Source organism: Poecilia reticulata, chromosome 12, assembly GCF_904066995.2.
Source record: "Poecilia reticulata chromosome 12, P_reticulata-male-v2, whole genome shotgun sequence".
In the NCBI taxonomy this organism is placed as follows: Eukaryota; Metazoa; Chordata; class Actinopteri; order Cyprinodontiformes; family Poeciliidae; genus Poecilia; species Poecilia reticulata.
In genome coordinates this window covers 5,534,760-5,550,859 of record NC_088841.1, presented here as the reverse complement: position 1 = coordinate 5,550,859, position 16,100 = coordinate 5,534,760, and the positions used below count along the sequence as shown (strand labels likewise).

Here is a 16,100-nt window from a genome sequence, read left to right as displayed (position 1 = left end):
ATTTCTATCATTCCTACTTGGAAATCTTCATACAAATATAACATAAGATGGAGATTTTTACAAATTTTGGGGGGGTTAAATTGTGAAATTTGTTTTATCAGTGCTCTGTGAACTGACAGCAGTTCAATTCTAATCAAATTGTTTTGGTGGGATTTGTTTAAATAAATAAATGAACTGGTGTTAAAATGAAACAATTATTTTTGCATTAAATAAATATTTGGTTGTGGTTGAAATTCGATTAATTGTGTATATTTACCCTCAAAAAAGTTATTCCTTCTGTTTTACAGTGCATTCAGTTGCTTATATTATTTATTTGATCTTTTATTGCTTGAGCTGGAATTCACGGAACAACAACTATCATTCGCCGGGTTAAACTCATGTTTTTGTTGACTACATGAGGCGAACACGTGGCTCTCTCTTTCAAGTGAATAAGTCCGAACCTTGTTCCAGTGGCCCACAATAAATAAATAAATAAATAAATAAATAAATAAATAAATAAATAAATAAAAAAGCGACATCACGCGCAATTTAACAAATGTTGCTGTGGTCCAACATTCCTCAAACGGGTCGAACATCGACTTCAGATATTAAATCAGGTTATTTTATTGGCTGTAATTTGGAGGAGAAATCAAAGCCAATTACAGGAATGAGGAGGAATGAACTTGTGAGAAGCGAGAGGATGGAGGAGGAGGAGGAGGAGGAGGGGGATGGAGGAAGGTGGTGTTGGAGTGAAGTGGGTTTTGGGGGGGCAGTCGGGGTCTGGCGCTAAAGCTGACATGCTTTGGGCTTCGGCTCTGATTGGTTCTCGTTTGGAGGAGCTCATGGGTTCATTCCGCCGCTAAGCGCCTCCCCGTTCCTCTAAACTACATTATAATGCAACGAACCTCCCTTTTAACCACAAACCGAATTTGCTTTCATTTAGGCTATATATTTTTCTTAAATAGGTTAAAGTCATAGAGATTTTTTTTTTATTTTTATTTTATTTTTTTATTTATTTATTTATTTATTTTCGTGTGTGGGAATAGCATTTCGCCCTGGAGCGGTGCGCAATGCTTTCTCACGCCGACCTCCTGGATGCTCGCCTCGGTGAGTTATCGTCACCAAACTCCGGTCTCCAACTCTACTGTAAGCTGGAGGAACTTCTAATCTTAAATCAAGCTCAGAAAATTTGTCCAATTTGCTCCTTATGACGTCTTAATGTGCCCGAACAGAGCTAAATTCGCCTAATTCATTGGAAAAGTAATTATTATTATTATTACATTACGCTGTAATTTGATTGAACAAATTTCTAAGATCTCGGTGTGATCGAATTGAGAGAAAGAGTATTTAAGGAGCAGATTGCAGTGTGCATGGTAAATAGTATTACTTAATTCTTCTGTTTGTGTTGGATGGTTTAATGCATGCGTTTGATTCAGATTTTTCTGTAAAAGTAAAATATATTGCATCAGTTTTTATTATAATTCAAACATTTTCTCTTGTAATGTTTCATATTTCTGTGCATGTTCAGTTTTTCCTCTAACGATTGTTGTTTTTTTTCTTCTTCTATCGCAGGGCTTTCATCGGTGCAAAAATAAATAATACAAAATAAATACATAAATAAAAATCTCACCTGCTCTTGGTTGTTGGTGTGCAGGGATGAAGGATGCCGCGGTGGAGCTCCTGGGCCACAGGGAAGCTCTGAAGTGCAGGCTCGGGGGCGGCGGACCTGACCCGGGACACTCCGGAGAGCTCGGTCCGGACGGCGTGGAAGGAGCCACGATGCTCCCCGGTGACGACATCAGCGGTGGCGGCGGCGGCGGCTCCAACCCGGTGCAGGTGAACAACAAGGAGCAGGAGAAGCAGCAGCAGCAGCAGCAGCAGCAGAACAACAGCGGCGGAAACAACCCGAACCAGTCCGGAGGGCAGCAGAGCCAGAAGCAGAAGCGGCACCGGACCCGCTTCACCCCGGCGCAGCTCAACGAGCTGGAGCGCAGCTTCGCTAAGACGCACTACCCGGACATCTTCATGCGGGAGGAGCTGGCTCTGCGGATCGGCCTCACGGAGTCGAGGGTTCAGGTGGGCCCCGATGGGAACATTTTTATTTATTTATTTTCTCATGTACATTTAAAAAAAAAAATAAAAAATGAAGCTTTAAACAATTTTACGGAGAGAGTCAAAAATAAGCGTTGTGCTGAATATTAATACATATTTGTTTAGCAGTATTTATTGGTGGAAAGCAAAAATAGAATAAATATCGTCGAAAAACAACACAAGCTTTGGTTCAACCAAAGTGTATTCGTAAGTCTTCAGCTTTAGGGAATCATTTCATTCCGGATTTTTTACATTTTGTATTTATTTTTTGCTGAAAGTAACTGTAGAAAAGTAATAGAGGGAATTTTAAAGCAAAAAAGGACAAAACAAAACAGCAAAAAACGAAACGAAAATACTTTTCATTCGTTTTACCACTCGTGATGCAATCATCATCTCACATCAGCTAAAGTCACCCACGGAGAGGTTCTAGTCCCACATGTCACCGTGTTCCTTTACAACAGGAAATACGTAAAAGGATTTCATGTTTACGCAAGAAACAACAACAAAAACCCAAAGGAAACAGACGCATCAATAAACAAAAGCGCCGCTGTAGATAAAAAAAATTAACTATTATAATTCACACAAATAAATGAACAAAAATTAAATGAATACAGAAAATAAGATTATTGGTGTCAACTCAACTAAAGTTAGGGCTTTTAATTTTTTTTTATTTTTATTTTATTAATATTATTATTATTTATTATAATTTTTTGCGGATAATGCCTGCAGCGCCTGATGGGGCTGCACAAGTTATTTACGATGATACTCTATTCTAATTTATATATATATATATATATATATATATATATATATATATATATATATATATATTCGCCAGGATGCACAATCTTGATTAATAGCTGTGTCATATATTATGACAACATCTGCGGTTGGTTGCAGTGATTATTGCAGCTGCACAGATTTAGTCCGTAATAATAATATTGATCATTTCCAATGTGGTCATATTAACAACAATAATAATATCAATTATAATAACATTTGCATCAACAATAATGATAAAATAATGACAAACTTACGAACCAGGGTCGGTCTTTGCGTTTTATTCATTTACTTAATTCATGGACTTGTGAACGTGTGCTGAGAAATGATGCAGACAATTTGTTTTTGACAGTCGTTACCAATATCAAAACTGGCGCTTCCGAAGAATATATAAACCCTTGTTTTATTTATGTATTTATTTATGTATTTTTAGTCCAAGCTGCAGTGACGAGGCGTCTCAGCCATTCATTCAGCCTAATTAAGATTGGCCTACATTTCCTGCCCATCCCGTGTAATGGATCTACTGGGACCCGGACGCTGATAGCAGCTTTATTACACTCATTTAATGGCCGCTGATCAAGCACATATTAGCTTTCAACTGTTCTGAATTTATGTCATGCTCAAAGTTCTTCTATAATTTGCTTACACACTCCGTCTATTGCTTCTCCCCCCTCTCCCCTTTCTGTCCCCCTCAGCATTTTGTCTTCGTGGTTTATTCGAACATCGACTCTGCAAAAATCCTGATTGAGAAAGAAAGAAAAAGACACATAGTGCAATTGCACTTTAGCTGCTCCCATGTGAAATAATCCTCTAATAATCATTATTATGATTGGATGGGCCCGTTCGGTGTCTGGAGTATTTGCATAAAATCAGAATTAGTGAAATGATGCGGCTCAGAGAGAGTGGGGGAGCGGAGGACGGCGCACCGCGCCTTTAGCGATGGGCCCGTCAGCGCGCTGCACGTCTTAATGCCGCGGCGCCGCGCAGACAGCAGAGTACTCTGTCTTTTCAGACCCAATGAGAGATTGCGTTTTCTTTTTGCCACGCCGAAAGTGTAATGCATTTCAGGCCGGATTTCACGGCTGGCTTCGCCGGGAGCGAGATGGTCCCGTTCTTATTACCGCGGCCCGCTTTCTCAAGCAAATCTCCACATTAATCACAGGCGCGTCTGCCGCTTACAGGAGCCCAAGGACTCCGGGAATACAGAGCAAACTATTGATCTCTGCTGGAATATTGTCTTTGTTAGGGGCGAGCGCGCGCGCCATGGAAAGTCCAAAATAACAATTAAGGCGCAAATTTTATTCTATTAAATATTGTGTAGGGAAAAAAAGAACACCCCTCCAGTTGTTGCCGTTTAGTTTTCTGTTGTTTTGCTTAAATATTTTTAACTGTTTATATTATTCAGTCATGTATGTTTCTACTCTCTCCTGCTGAAATATTACATTTATTTACAACAGAAATATTGTTGTTGCTATTGAGCTCACATATCTATTTATTCATACTTGACACACTTGAATTAAGAGTATTGTTTATTGTTTATATTAAGAGTGTTGCTTATTTTGTCAATATATGTTTTCAATTAAGGTGCGATTACTCGTGATTAATTAATCACAGACAAAAGATGTTTATTTTGTTGATATATGGTTTTCGATTAAAACGCGATTAATCGCGGTTAAGCAAGTAAAAATCATGCAATTAGTTCGATTAGGGATTGTTTAGCCAAGTCTAAACAATATATATATATATATATATATATATATATATATATATATATATATATATATGACAAAATTAATTCTCATATAGGCTCACAGCCCTTACTTGAGGTGAGTTAGTTATTTTTTCTTACCTCAAATGTTATAATCGACCATTTTTCATATGAAAAGATCGAGATATGAAATGGCCACTCCTGAGTATAATATAAGAGTATGAATCGGCGATTTGACCCGGAGCACTGTTTCCCATTCCGGCTGATTTATCGCTGCTTGTCGGTATTACGGTGATGATCACACAATGATGTCATGGCAACCCTAGCTGTCAATGCGCCACCTCCTGCCTGACTCACCGTCGCCTGTCTGTCCGCAGGTCTGGTTCCAGAACAGACGCGCCAAGTGGAAGAAGCGCAAGAAGACCACCAACGTGTTCCGAGCGCCGGGGACGCTGCTGCCCACGCACCACGGCCTGCCCCAGTTTCCGTCGGCAGCGGCCGCGGCGGCGGCCATGGGCGACAGCCTCTGCTCCTTCCACGCCAACGACACCCGCTGGGCCACGGCGGGGATGCCCGGCGTGTCTCAGCTGCAGCTGCCGCCCTCCCTGGGCCGCCAGCAGGCCATGGCGCAGTCCCTGTCCCAGTGCAGCCTCGGCGCGGGGCCGCCGCCCAACTCCATGGGTCTGTCCAACATGTCGTCCAACGGCTCCGGGCTGCAGTCGCACCTCTACCAGCCCACTTTCCCCGGGATGGTCCCGGCGTCTCTCTCCGGCCCCACCAACGTGACCGGCTCGCCTCAGCTGTGTAGCTCCCCGGACAGTGACGTCTGGAGAGGGACGAGCATCGCGTCGCTGCGCCGCAAAGCGCTGGAGCACACAGTCTCCATGAGTTTCACTTAGTGCCGAAGAGATTTTTCTTTCTGCATTTAGTTCTCTTGCATTCAAAACAACAAAGAAAACCCCAGGATACTTGTGAATCTGCAGGCACCTGGCTCCTTTTTTTCCCCCCTCCACAAATCCGAGAAGAGACTCTCTCCATCAGGCCTGCTGGCCTCTTATCAACCACAGGGCTGGTTCCGGTCAAAGCTATAAGTTATGATTTCGCATGTGGCCTCTCTGTCTATTTATTTGTCTATTTAAATTAACTTATTGGTTCGTTCGGTATTTATTTGGCTCTCGGTGACACTCGCTCGCTCCGTGACTGTTTCTGAGGACGCACATTCTGGAGACGCTTCAGAGCACAACAAGGTTGCAGATTTCACTTTTCCTCCTGCCGCCAAAAGGGCCAAAGGGTTTCACACTGGAAGTGCCAAAGCAAAAAAATAAAAAATAAAATAAACAAAAATAAATAAAAATAATATTAATAATGATAAAATACATAAAAACTTGCTTGGAGGTTTCAAAGACTGATAACTGAAATTCATCGCCTACCAGGAGAGAGAGAGATGATCTCAATCTAACAGGAATCAGGACAACCTGGATGATAACTTGACTGCATGTGCTGTCAAAAGCAAAATATAGTGATGATAACAATAATGATAAGAAAAGACAATGTAACAAAAAAAAGAAGGCCGGAATACTCTAAAGTAAGACATGGAAGCTGACGTAACTATAACCTGTTCTATAGGATGTTTTTGTGTAGCGGAAAGCACTCTTGTTCCCATTTGGTCGGTTTGTGATAACCTTATGTTTCCAGAACTCTGTCTGTGCTTATGATCAAATATGCCTTTCTTAAATGTTGGAACCATTTTTGTTTCATGGACATGTTTATATCAATTCAGTGTAAAATGAGCCAATAAAAACCATTTTCAGTAATGTCACATCATGGATGGACCCTCGTTTCTTGAAGTATGGAAGCTCAAAAATGGGTTGGAAATGGTTAAAAAAAAAAAAAAAGCAGAGGTTCCTTTGGAATTTTAATCAAATGTAGGCAAAAATGATAAAGATCATCCTCATGTGCATCTTATGTTTTCATCTTCATTGTGTTTTCTGGTGAAAAGTTCGATGTCACTGGCTAAGTGGTGGTTCTATCATGAATGTGACCCTGGGTTAGATCCTCCTTCTGGACCCCCTGACATCCATCCATCCCTCCCCATAGATTTACAGAACGTACGTCGGAATGCTGCCTTTTTTTTAATGTCCAATAGAAAAGAGACACTTAAATAAATATGTCAAATTCAAACCACTTTTTAAAATGTATTTACTCAACCAGTCCAGGTTTTGTTTTTTCATGATCTTTGTGAAAAAATATTGCTGAAAAGTGATGAACTTAAAGGTTGGCAAGTAAACATTTTTACCTGACAACCACAGTCAAGCTGATTGCAGATGTCTGACTCAGAATTAAAGGTTCAGCTTTCTAACAGGTTTTGCTCTCCAAAAAAAAAAAAAATTATATATATATAAATAAATCTGGACTAAAATTAAATTCTCATTGTAACAATGAAACTTTCTCAAGTCCAAATTCTTTGTCGGTTCTATGAGTTGATGCCGTTCATAAGATAACCCAGTTGTCAGTCTACCATTCTGTGCTGGACACGGTACACATCAGATGAGAATTTGTGTCCTTTAGTTAAATTTGAGTCTCGTTACGTCACTAGAATTAAACGATTTCCTGTTTTATAATGAGTCGCTGTGTTTGTTCTCTAAGTGCTTAAGCTTGGACAATTGTTTGTTGACTAGATGAGAAAGTAAGCAGCAAAAATCTTATTTTTTTGGTTTTTTATCAAACATTAATATGACACGCAGGGGTTATGCCACCCAGGGTGGAGAGCCATATTGTCCATACCACACTGTCACATTGATGATCCTTTTGGTATTTTTGTTAGTATTTGGCATACAGATGTTACAATCATGCAGAATTTGAAGTGTTAGTTTCTGTCTATGTTCAGTCTGACTCATCTTCATGGGTGAGAAAAACAAAATCTTATAACTTTGGCAGGTTGATGATGATTATGAGTGATATCTGTTGTTGCTGGACAAAACTCTTTTTCAACATGACCTCAAGCAACCGTGGCAAAATCAGGGGTTTCTTTGTTAGCACTAATGCTACAAACAAACACAGTAGGGTAAAAGGTGTCACTTTTTATTTAATAGAACCTATTAAATAACAGCCTTTCTAATATGAGGTAATATCCACAACAGGCTCTCTATCCAAAATCAACAACTAAATCTGACTTGACTTTCAAACGCAGCATAAAAAAGTCTAAGAACAGGTTTATTGTGACAGTGTAATCTCTGAGGGCGTGTTTATTTTGCTACTCTTTTATGATGCCTTTTTCTCCTTGTGTTTTTGATAATTAAAAAATAATGTAATTGTCAAGATGAAGACAGGCTAATTAATTTACCACGACTGCTTCTGTATGCACTGACATATCAGCTACTAACAATTGCTGTGGTTTGATATAGGCAATAGAAATATTTACTTAAAAAGTAATTGCTGTGACACACACACATATACTTAAAATAAAACAAGGCTACACAATGCCACTGTTGCTTTGCTGCTTGTGTGTGTTGCATTCAAATCCGATGGAGTTTTCATGTTCTCCCCATGCATGTATGAGTTCTTTTCTGGGTACTCCCACAGTCCAAAAAAAATTGCGTGTGCATGGTTGTTTGTCTTGCGTGTCTCCTTGTCACAAATCTGACAACATATATGTAAAAACTGGTCATATATAGTTACGAAACAAAAATAACCAATGGGTACCATTTCTACATGGTGCCTTGTTAGTAGCTGATAATTTATGTTAAACATTAATGAACATAAATAATTAGCAATTGTCTGAAGAATGAGTTATTTGTGCATACAATGAAACACTTTTAAATAACAAATTTAATCTAATTTCTCAGAATTTCTGACTAGTTGCACCTCAGTCAGGAAGTACGATGGGGAAATAACCACAAAGAGCAAAAAATGAATGAAATAAACAGCAAATGCTTCAATAAATCACATTAATTCTTTGTAAGTTATTAAATGAACTAAAAAAAACAACATGAATGTGATGATAAAACAAAGAGACAAAGTCTACAGATTAGAATATTATTCCAAGGTGTCACTGTCGAGATTCATTGATCAAGCATTTTTTTTTGTATTTCCAGGATTAGGGTTACATCCATAACAACATCCACGTGCAAAAGACACGGCGCAAGCTGTGAAATTTCAAAAAATCCTACGGGACTTGAACACGTCACAGTGTGCGACCTGGACGATTCAACGGTTCAATGGGAAATGTCGCAATGCAAAAGCATCAGAGTCTGACTGAGATGTCACCACGACAACAATGGAGCAGCAAGTTACCAGAGTCACACTCTGAAAAGAAGAAACGGCAACGAAAACATGGGGTAGGGAAAATAGGGTAAAAGTAAGAACATTTCTGGCAAGACTTGATATTTGTTGTGCAGCCATTTTTGATTGTTGGCTGATAAGCACGTGGTGTAAATGTGACTTTTGATCTAAATATGAGATCTTCCTCTATTTTTAGAAAATCTATCATATTTTTTGATGAGTTTGGTCCTTTGTAACTGTGTTGTGGTCAAGACCACCTAACCCGAGACCAAGACAAGACCAGAGCGTAGAGACAAAGACCAGCGGCCTGCGCTAAATGACACGATAAAATGTGAAATATGATCAAAATTGCTTCTCAAATTGATCTGAAAGATCCATATTCCCATAAAAACACCTAGATATTAATACTTAATAAATTTTACCAATATTAAAATGAAGTGCTTCCATCATTGTGCTACAATCCGAGATAGTCTCGTGCCATCCCTAAAAGATAACACCCTGGGTGTTTGCCCATATTGCTCAAGTCAGAAACCAACACTGTCTGCACCATTACGCATAACAATTGAGGCAATGTCCTGACGGTAAATAACTCAACTATAAACACTGACCAAAGAGCAACAAAAAAGTAACCAAGCACAAGGTGCTCAGTGACAGTTCTCACCCCTCTCTGGCTACATGAAGCCAGGTAGTCCGACCCCATGGTAGACATTACACCTGCCACTTTGAACGAAAACGATCATAGAGCAATGTGCATGCTCTGCGTACTCTTTCGTTCTTGTTTTATTTGTCAATTAAAACAATATTAATGTACATGATTAAATGATAGCTACTACTGCAGTGTTCGCAAAGCATTACAAGAACAAAGAACGGCTCTCAGTGGCACTCCAGTCCTATTTTCCAAGTAAAGAGCCATTCAGAAGAATTGGACCGTTCCTGAATGTCACATTACTACATTGCAGACTTTTGGACACAGCGTTGTCCCATATATGCGATGAGTCAGTCAACACCTTCGCACAATAATTCAGCGCAGTGAGTGACAACTTAAAAAAAAAGGTCTCGAGACCAAGACCAAGTACTACAACACTGCTTGTAACCCCGGCATATTTTAGAAATGACATAAACTGGCCAGTTTACAACTGATTCCACTTGCCTCGTAACATAAATACAGTTAATATGCACAATGGTTTTCTTGGTTTCCTTCCACAATCTAAAAGCAAACAGTTGAATCCACATATTTACACACACTGTATGAAAACGCATTTTTTCCCCCGTGACTGTCTGACCTTAAATCACACAAAACATTCGCTAAACATCGTCTGGAAAGTGGAAAGGCGCTCGGAGAGGAAGAAGCCATTAATAGAAAAATAATATTTTGCCAACGTGGGAAAAAAAACAACAACAATTTTGCGATTCCGGTGTTTCCATTAAGTAAGAAATGCAATTAAAATTGTGACCAGCAGGTGTAGATCTTTTTTAAAAGTGACAAGATGCACCTGAACACAGACTTGGCAGTGCACAATATTTTATTAGACAATGTTCTTATAACATTTCTCTTAAAACGAGGCTTCAGGCCCACTACTCTGTCCCTGGAACAAAAGGAAAAAGGACAGACAAGTTCAATTATTCCAAATGAAATAAATAAACATGCAATGCAAAAGAAAGTAGTAAAAACAAAAAGAAATCATGCAATGGAAAAGAAATTAGTAAATTAAAACTGTAAAAGAAAACACTTCAAACAATGGAACAAATCGTTGTCATCCGATTCCAAATGCCCTTCGATGGGGCCAGAGGACTAACGCCCCGCCCACACAGCCTGCTCAATCCGCAACAGGTTTAGTTGAGAGCGGCCCAAACAAAAGGCAAGACAGCAGAGCGTCCAAAGCGCTGCAGCTCCAAACACAATCAGTTGCCTGAAACAGAAAAACCCATTAACGGTGGATCCAGATAACAAATCAAAAACTAAATAGCAGGTAGCTTACCCAGGGGTGGAAACACAGCCTAACCCGGGAGGAAGCGGGTCAGCAGGTGAGGACCAGACGGAAGCCGCACGCCACAGCAACCCCAGCTGGCAACGCCTTCAGAGCAACGCTGCAGAAACGCACGGTAGGTGTAGCACCCAAAACCAACAACGATCCCAGCCACGGATAGCAAAACTACCACTTACGATAGTGGTAGTGGTAGTCGACTCGTCTGGGTTTGGCAGACGAGTCGACCAAACCCACAAACCGACATGTAGCCGCCAACCGTAGCAACAGTGGGAGAAACAAAGACGCCCGCACCCTGCAGCGGCCCGCCCAACTATAAGGCATTCGCCCCGCCCACTAATCAACGGTGCACAAAATCACACATGAATAACTTTTTTCACGTTGTTACGGAAACTTATAGCACAATAAAAACAACCAGTATAAAAGAGACAATATTTATTACAAAATAGGAGGATGTGTATTTGCAAAAACAATAGATAAAATTAATGAAAACAATGGAAAAAGAAAATCAAACTCTAAAAGAACAGCAGGGTGCAGCGACAACTGCAAAAAAAAAAAAAATTACCAAACGCCTATTAAATCTTTGAAATAAAAACCACGCAATATATAAAACGCCTACCCGTAGCGTATCAACCGCACGCCAGGTAGAGCAAACACCACAAACACTGACTTAGTATAATCAAATTAAAAGAGTTTTGTCTTTACAACAAACCTGATCACAAACGCGTGGGCCAACAACACACCTGGTCGAGCACGGAGGAAATTGACAATTGGCCACCAGCCTGACAGCTTCCCTTTTATGGGAGCTCACGATGTGGATGAAGCGACCCCTGGTGGTTCCACATGTTACAACGTGATAATAATAATAATAATAATAATAATAATAATAATAATAATAATAATAATAATAATAATAATAATAATTCTTGCGTTCCATCCTCCGACTACTCCTGTCGACGTCTTCTTCTTCGTGTTTTTGCGCCAGTGGTAATATCCGGTTGTTCATCATGTGACTCCCGTGATGAAAAAAAAAACAAACAAAAAAAAAAAACATGTTTCCGTCGCAGTTTTGCGAAATAAACCAATCATTACATCCAAAGAAATCATCCCAGGTGAAAAAAAAAGTACCAAAATACACTTTTAATATATTAAATAAAAGTATACTTTAAGTGAACAAAATATGAATTAATATGTATGAATTTTTAAGTGCCTTAATAATCTTTTGCTATTTATTAAAATTGCATACAATAAAAAAAGGATAATCATGATGTAATTTTTAAGAAAGTACCCAATCAATTTTCAGATGTGTGATGTAAAACCTTATAATCAACGGCATTAGCTCCAGTTCACACTCCAGACCAGATGGTGGCGGTATTGCACATTTTAATTTATTTAAAAAACGCCACAAAGAGAAGAAAAAACTTGAACGCAGGGAAGATAACAGACGCTGTTCAAATTCGCCATTTTTACTCGCATAATATTGCCTTAAAAGTAGAGAAGGCCTTTACAATAGTTACTAATTTTGGTAAATTCAAGCTGGTGACGTCCTAGTCCAAGTTAGACGACAACACAACGGGACAACAGCCTAAGGAAATGAAATGTGGGCCACAAAAGGAGCCCAGAGGGACGAAGACTACTAAACATTGCTAGCTGGTGGTAAGTTTGCTTATTAATTATCTTCATTTAATTATAAACAGTGCAGTAAAGATATATAACTTACGTTGGTTTCATAAATAATTATTTTATCAATTTTATTGTGACTTGTATGATTATTACAATAAGAATCATTCAGCTTCATGTTATAACTGCGTGGAGGCTGTTTGTTGCGACTTATACTTTAATTCATAAACTAACCTGGTTTTAATTAAGCTCCATAAGACAGAGAGACTTTGATATTGTGAGGTTGTTCTAACTCCTTCATCAATGTTTTTATCTTCAACATATGTTTGCAGTCTAAGCAAATGAAGATTAAAGAGGAAGCCAGAGAAATCAGGTGTTAGAAAACAAAAGGCTTTCCTGTCTCAGAAGAATCTGACTCCACCAGATCACCAACCAGCTCTGAAGATGAACCTTCACATCGTCTTCATGATGTAAGTTTGTTTTTTCAATGAGGAGCTAGCTACATTTTCACCAACAAAAACTGCTGTGTTACCAACACTAAGTGCTTAATAAACATGATTTGATTTAAAGGTAACTGGAAATAATTTTTCTCTTCTTGTTAATCTAACATTTATCTTTCATTTTTTTAAATTTGTTGTTGGCTTTCAGGGCCCTGTGATGGACTGGTGACCTGTCCAGGGTGAACCCTGCCTCTCATCTGATGGCTGCTGGAAATGGGCACCACAAGCCCCCCTCACCACCCTGCAAGGATCAGTGTGTTCAGATCATGGATGGAAAGATTTTAAGGTAGTTTGTCTCCTTAAGTCCACACTTAAAACAGCTTCATAGTTGATGCCAACATCAACTGATTCTATGACATTGCTGACTATTTTTTTTCTACTTCTAACATCAACAGGCAAAGACGACACCCAGAAATGATTTTCCACCCCAGGCATCCGGTCCCAATCATCATCAGTTCTTATGATGTCACATACATGGCGAGTCCACAACGTCTTAAAATTGTAAGTATTATTTTTATTTGCCATTTTCTTTCTCTTTAAATACAAATACTTTCTCTGTTTAATTGCTCTATTGTTCTTTTTTGTAGGTTCCTGTAAGGTGCAGTGAACGAGAATGTTCTGTCATTGATCCTCACTGTCATGTTTTATTGTCACACTGAAATTTTCATGTTCATTGTGTTCACTTTTGATGTGTAAACTGATCATTTATGTAAAGTTCATAAAGTTGTGAGTAAAATTGGACAATTTTAAAATGTCGGTAATAAAACAAAATATTTGAATTACCTTGGGCATCTTGTGTAATTAATCTTTCCATGTAATTGTAGCCTAGAATAATGTAAGTACTGTCAATGTAAGACTTTCACGAGTAATTAAAATTGTAGTTTATTATCAACAGCAGGAAATCAAAAATACAAATTAAGTGTAATTTAAATACATTACTAATATATTAATAGTATATTTAAAATATATTTGAAGTATATTAAATATATATTTTTAATATAATTCTGAGACAGAATTATTACACTCAAAATATAATAATTATATCAAAATATAATAATAAAGCTCTGAAATATGGTATTTAAAAAGTATACTTTAAGTACGCTAAGTACACTTGAAGTTGTTCCAAAAAAGTACGTATAGTATACTAAAATATACGATTAGTTGTAATTTAATACTATTTAAATACTACTAAAGTATACTAAGCACAAAATTAGTTGTTCCAAAATAGTACAATTTAAGTACATCGATAAAAGTATACTAAAGTATGTTAAAATTTAGTATACTAAAGTCTACTTTTTTTTCACCTGGGTGGGACTGGATGCCTGGGGTGGAAAAACATTTCTGGGTGTCGTCTTTGCCTGTTTATGTTAGAAGTAGAAAAAAATAGTCAGCAATGTCATAGAATCAGTTGATGTTGGCATCAACTATGAAGCTGTTTTAAGTGTGGACTTAAGGAGACAAACTACCTTAAAACCTTTCCATCCATGATCTGAACACACTGATCCTTTATAGTATACTTCAGATATACTTATAGGTAGTACACTTAATATTTAGTATACTTAAAGTGTACTTTCACAAATTTAAGTATGTTTGAAGTATACTAAAATATACTTTTTTTCACCTGGGGCAGCCATTAAAACAGCAGCCAGAAGGTTAAAGCTTGGAGTCAAATGGGTCAAATGACTCTCAGCATAACATCAGAATAGTTAGAAAACAATAGCTTAAGGTCAACAAGGTCATGTCTTGAGGCGTCCATCAGAAAGCTTTGATCAAATCTGAAAAGGTTTGTGTGAGTAAGGCCCATATTGCTTTAGCAGCAGGGGAAAACTTAACAGAGTGGATGTTCGGTACGGGACAGAGATTTTTGCAGTCGTGGCGACAGATGTGAAATAATATAATATAAAATGTAATAATTAGCTTCACTATCAGCCAGGTTAATTAGTTTGCGGAAACGGGTAACCTGTTTTTCATTGGGTAATTGTCACACGACGACGAGGCAGCCAATCAGTGACCCCGCCGTCGGCGGATCATTCTCCCACAATGCTGTGCAGCGAGTGTGTCGCAGGAAACGCGGACGTGAGCCAATGTTTACCTCCTACTTATTCTACACAAATAAACGAAATCAGTCATAAACCTCTCCTCTCTCCTCTCTCTCTCTCTCTCTCTCTCTCTCCTCTCTCTCTCTCTCTCTCTCTCTCTCTCTCTCTCCATCAGGATTATGAATGGGAGTCCATTAATTTTTTCCCGCATGTGAGGTTATGCGTCTGTGTTAGACAGATGCTGGTGTGTTTACCGCGAATACGTTCGCACCAGTAGGAGAACGTCGCGATAAAATTCTGCGCATTTGTGGAACCCATGAATACAAATCAGGGTTCACGAATTTGTAATTAGAGTTGCAAATGATCAATAATAGTATGACATGCTTGGTAATAAGTTGCTTTGCTTCTCTGCAAAATATTACGATTAGTGTATCCATGCAGATTTGTCCATGAAAGCAAAGGTGAAGGAGAGACGTTATGAGCCAACGCCTACAACCATGTTGCATATTTATACACATAAAAACAACCACAAGTCTTTCTTTTCTAAATTAAAAAAAAAACACGTTGTGGATTTGTATTGAAATAACGATGCAAAAGTGTGTGTTTCAAAACATTTACCCTGCAAATCAGGGCCTGTAGTTAAAAAACAACACCTGCCTCTTTAAATCTGTAGTATGTAACTTTTATGAAAATATCTGTAGATGTTTTTGTACATATTTGTTAAAATGTCACTGTGCCGTGACAGAATAGCATGAGACAGATAATCTGAGAAAAATCAAGCTGCACTGCTTTCTCCCAGAAACAACCAATCAGAGCCAGGACTCAGCTGCTCATCCCCTACTCTCTTTCTGACAGCAGGAGCTTGTCATGAATGCTAACGTTAGTTAGAATAGTCAACAATGACAAGTTTCATGTGACAGTAAGTTTTTTCCCCCCTTTAGAACACCTAGCAGTGCATAGACCAGTGCCTGATTGACAGCGCTAAGACCCGCCTCCTGGCTCTGATTGGTTGATTTTGACCGTTTCTTCACAGGACAATAGTAACTCAGAGAAGGAGCTCGATCTTTTCGCAGGTTATCTGTCCTGTACTATCACAGCATAGTGACAGTTTCAAGAA

At 38.6% G+C, this 16,100-nt stretch overlaps 1 protein-coding gene and 1 long non-coding RNA gene across 5 annotated transcripts; both read left to right on the top strand.

The window, feature by feature from the left end:
• Positions 1-724: 724 nt before the first annotated feature.
• otpa (orthopedia homeobox a) lies at positions 725-6,377 on the top strand. 2 transcript variants are annotated; one of them, XM_008423410.3, is made up of 3 exons: positions 725-1,125; positions 1,634-2,055; positions 4,936-6,377. In XM_008423410.3, the coding sequence occupies exons 1-3, from the start codon at positions 1,050-1,052 to the stop codon at positions 5,455-5,457; spliced, it is 1,020 nt and encodes a 339-aa protein (XP_008421632.1). In that variant the 5' UTR covers positions 725-1,049; the 3' UTR covers positions 5,458-6,377. The 2 variants fall into 2 exon arrangements, with proteins under 2 accessions (XP_008421632.1, XP_008421633.1); XM_008423411.3 differs by having other exon boundaries at positions 726-1,086.
• Positions 6,378-12,142: 5,765 nt separating this feature from the next.
• Positions 12,143-13,726, top strand: LOC145554282 (uncharacterized). 3 transcript variants are annotated; one of them, XR_014090305.1, is made up of 3 exons: positions 12,143-12,914; positions 13,093-13,445; positions 13,532-13,726. It is a non-coding gene; the product is annotated as an uncharacterized LOC145554282 (long non-coding RNA). The 3 variants fall into 3 exon arrangements; XR_014090304.1 differs by having other exon boundaries at positions 12,143-13,230; positions 13,340-13,445; XR_014090303.1 differs by having other exon boundaries at positions 12,143-13,445.
• The last annotated feature ends 2,374 nt before the right edge of the window (positions 13,727-16,100 follow it).

What these genes read in the sequence shown, in the direction of transcription:
- otpa (XM_008423410.3), top strand. Translation starts at nt 1,050, where the DNA reads ATGCTTTCTCACGCCGACCTCCTGGATGCTCGCCTCGGTGAGTTATCG. An exon ending in CTCCGGTCTCCAACTCTACT is followed by an intron (nt 1,126 to 1,633) that starts GTAAGCTGGAGG and finishes GTTGGTGTGCAG; the next exon opens with GGATGAAGGATGCCGCGGTG. An exon ending in TCACGGAGTCGAGGGTTCAG is followed by an intron (nt 2,056 to 4,935) that starts GTGGGCCCCGAT and finishes GTCTGTCCGCAG; the next exon opens with GTCTGGTTCCAGAACAGACG.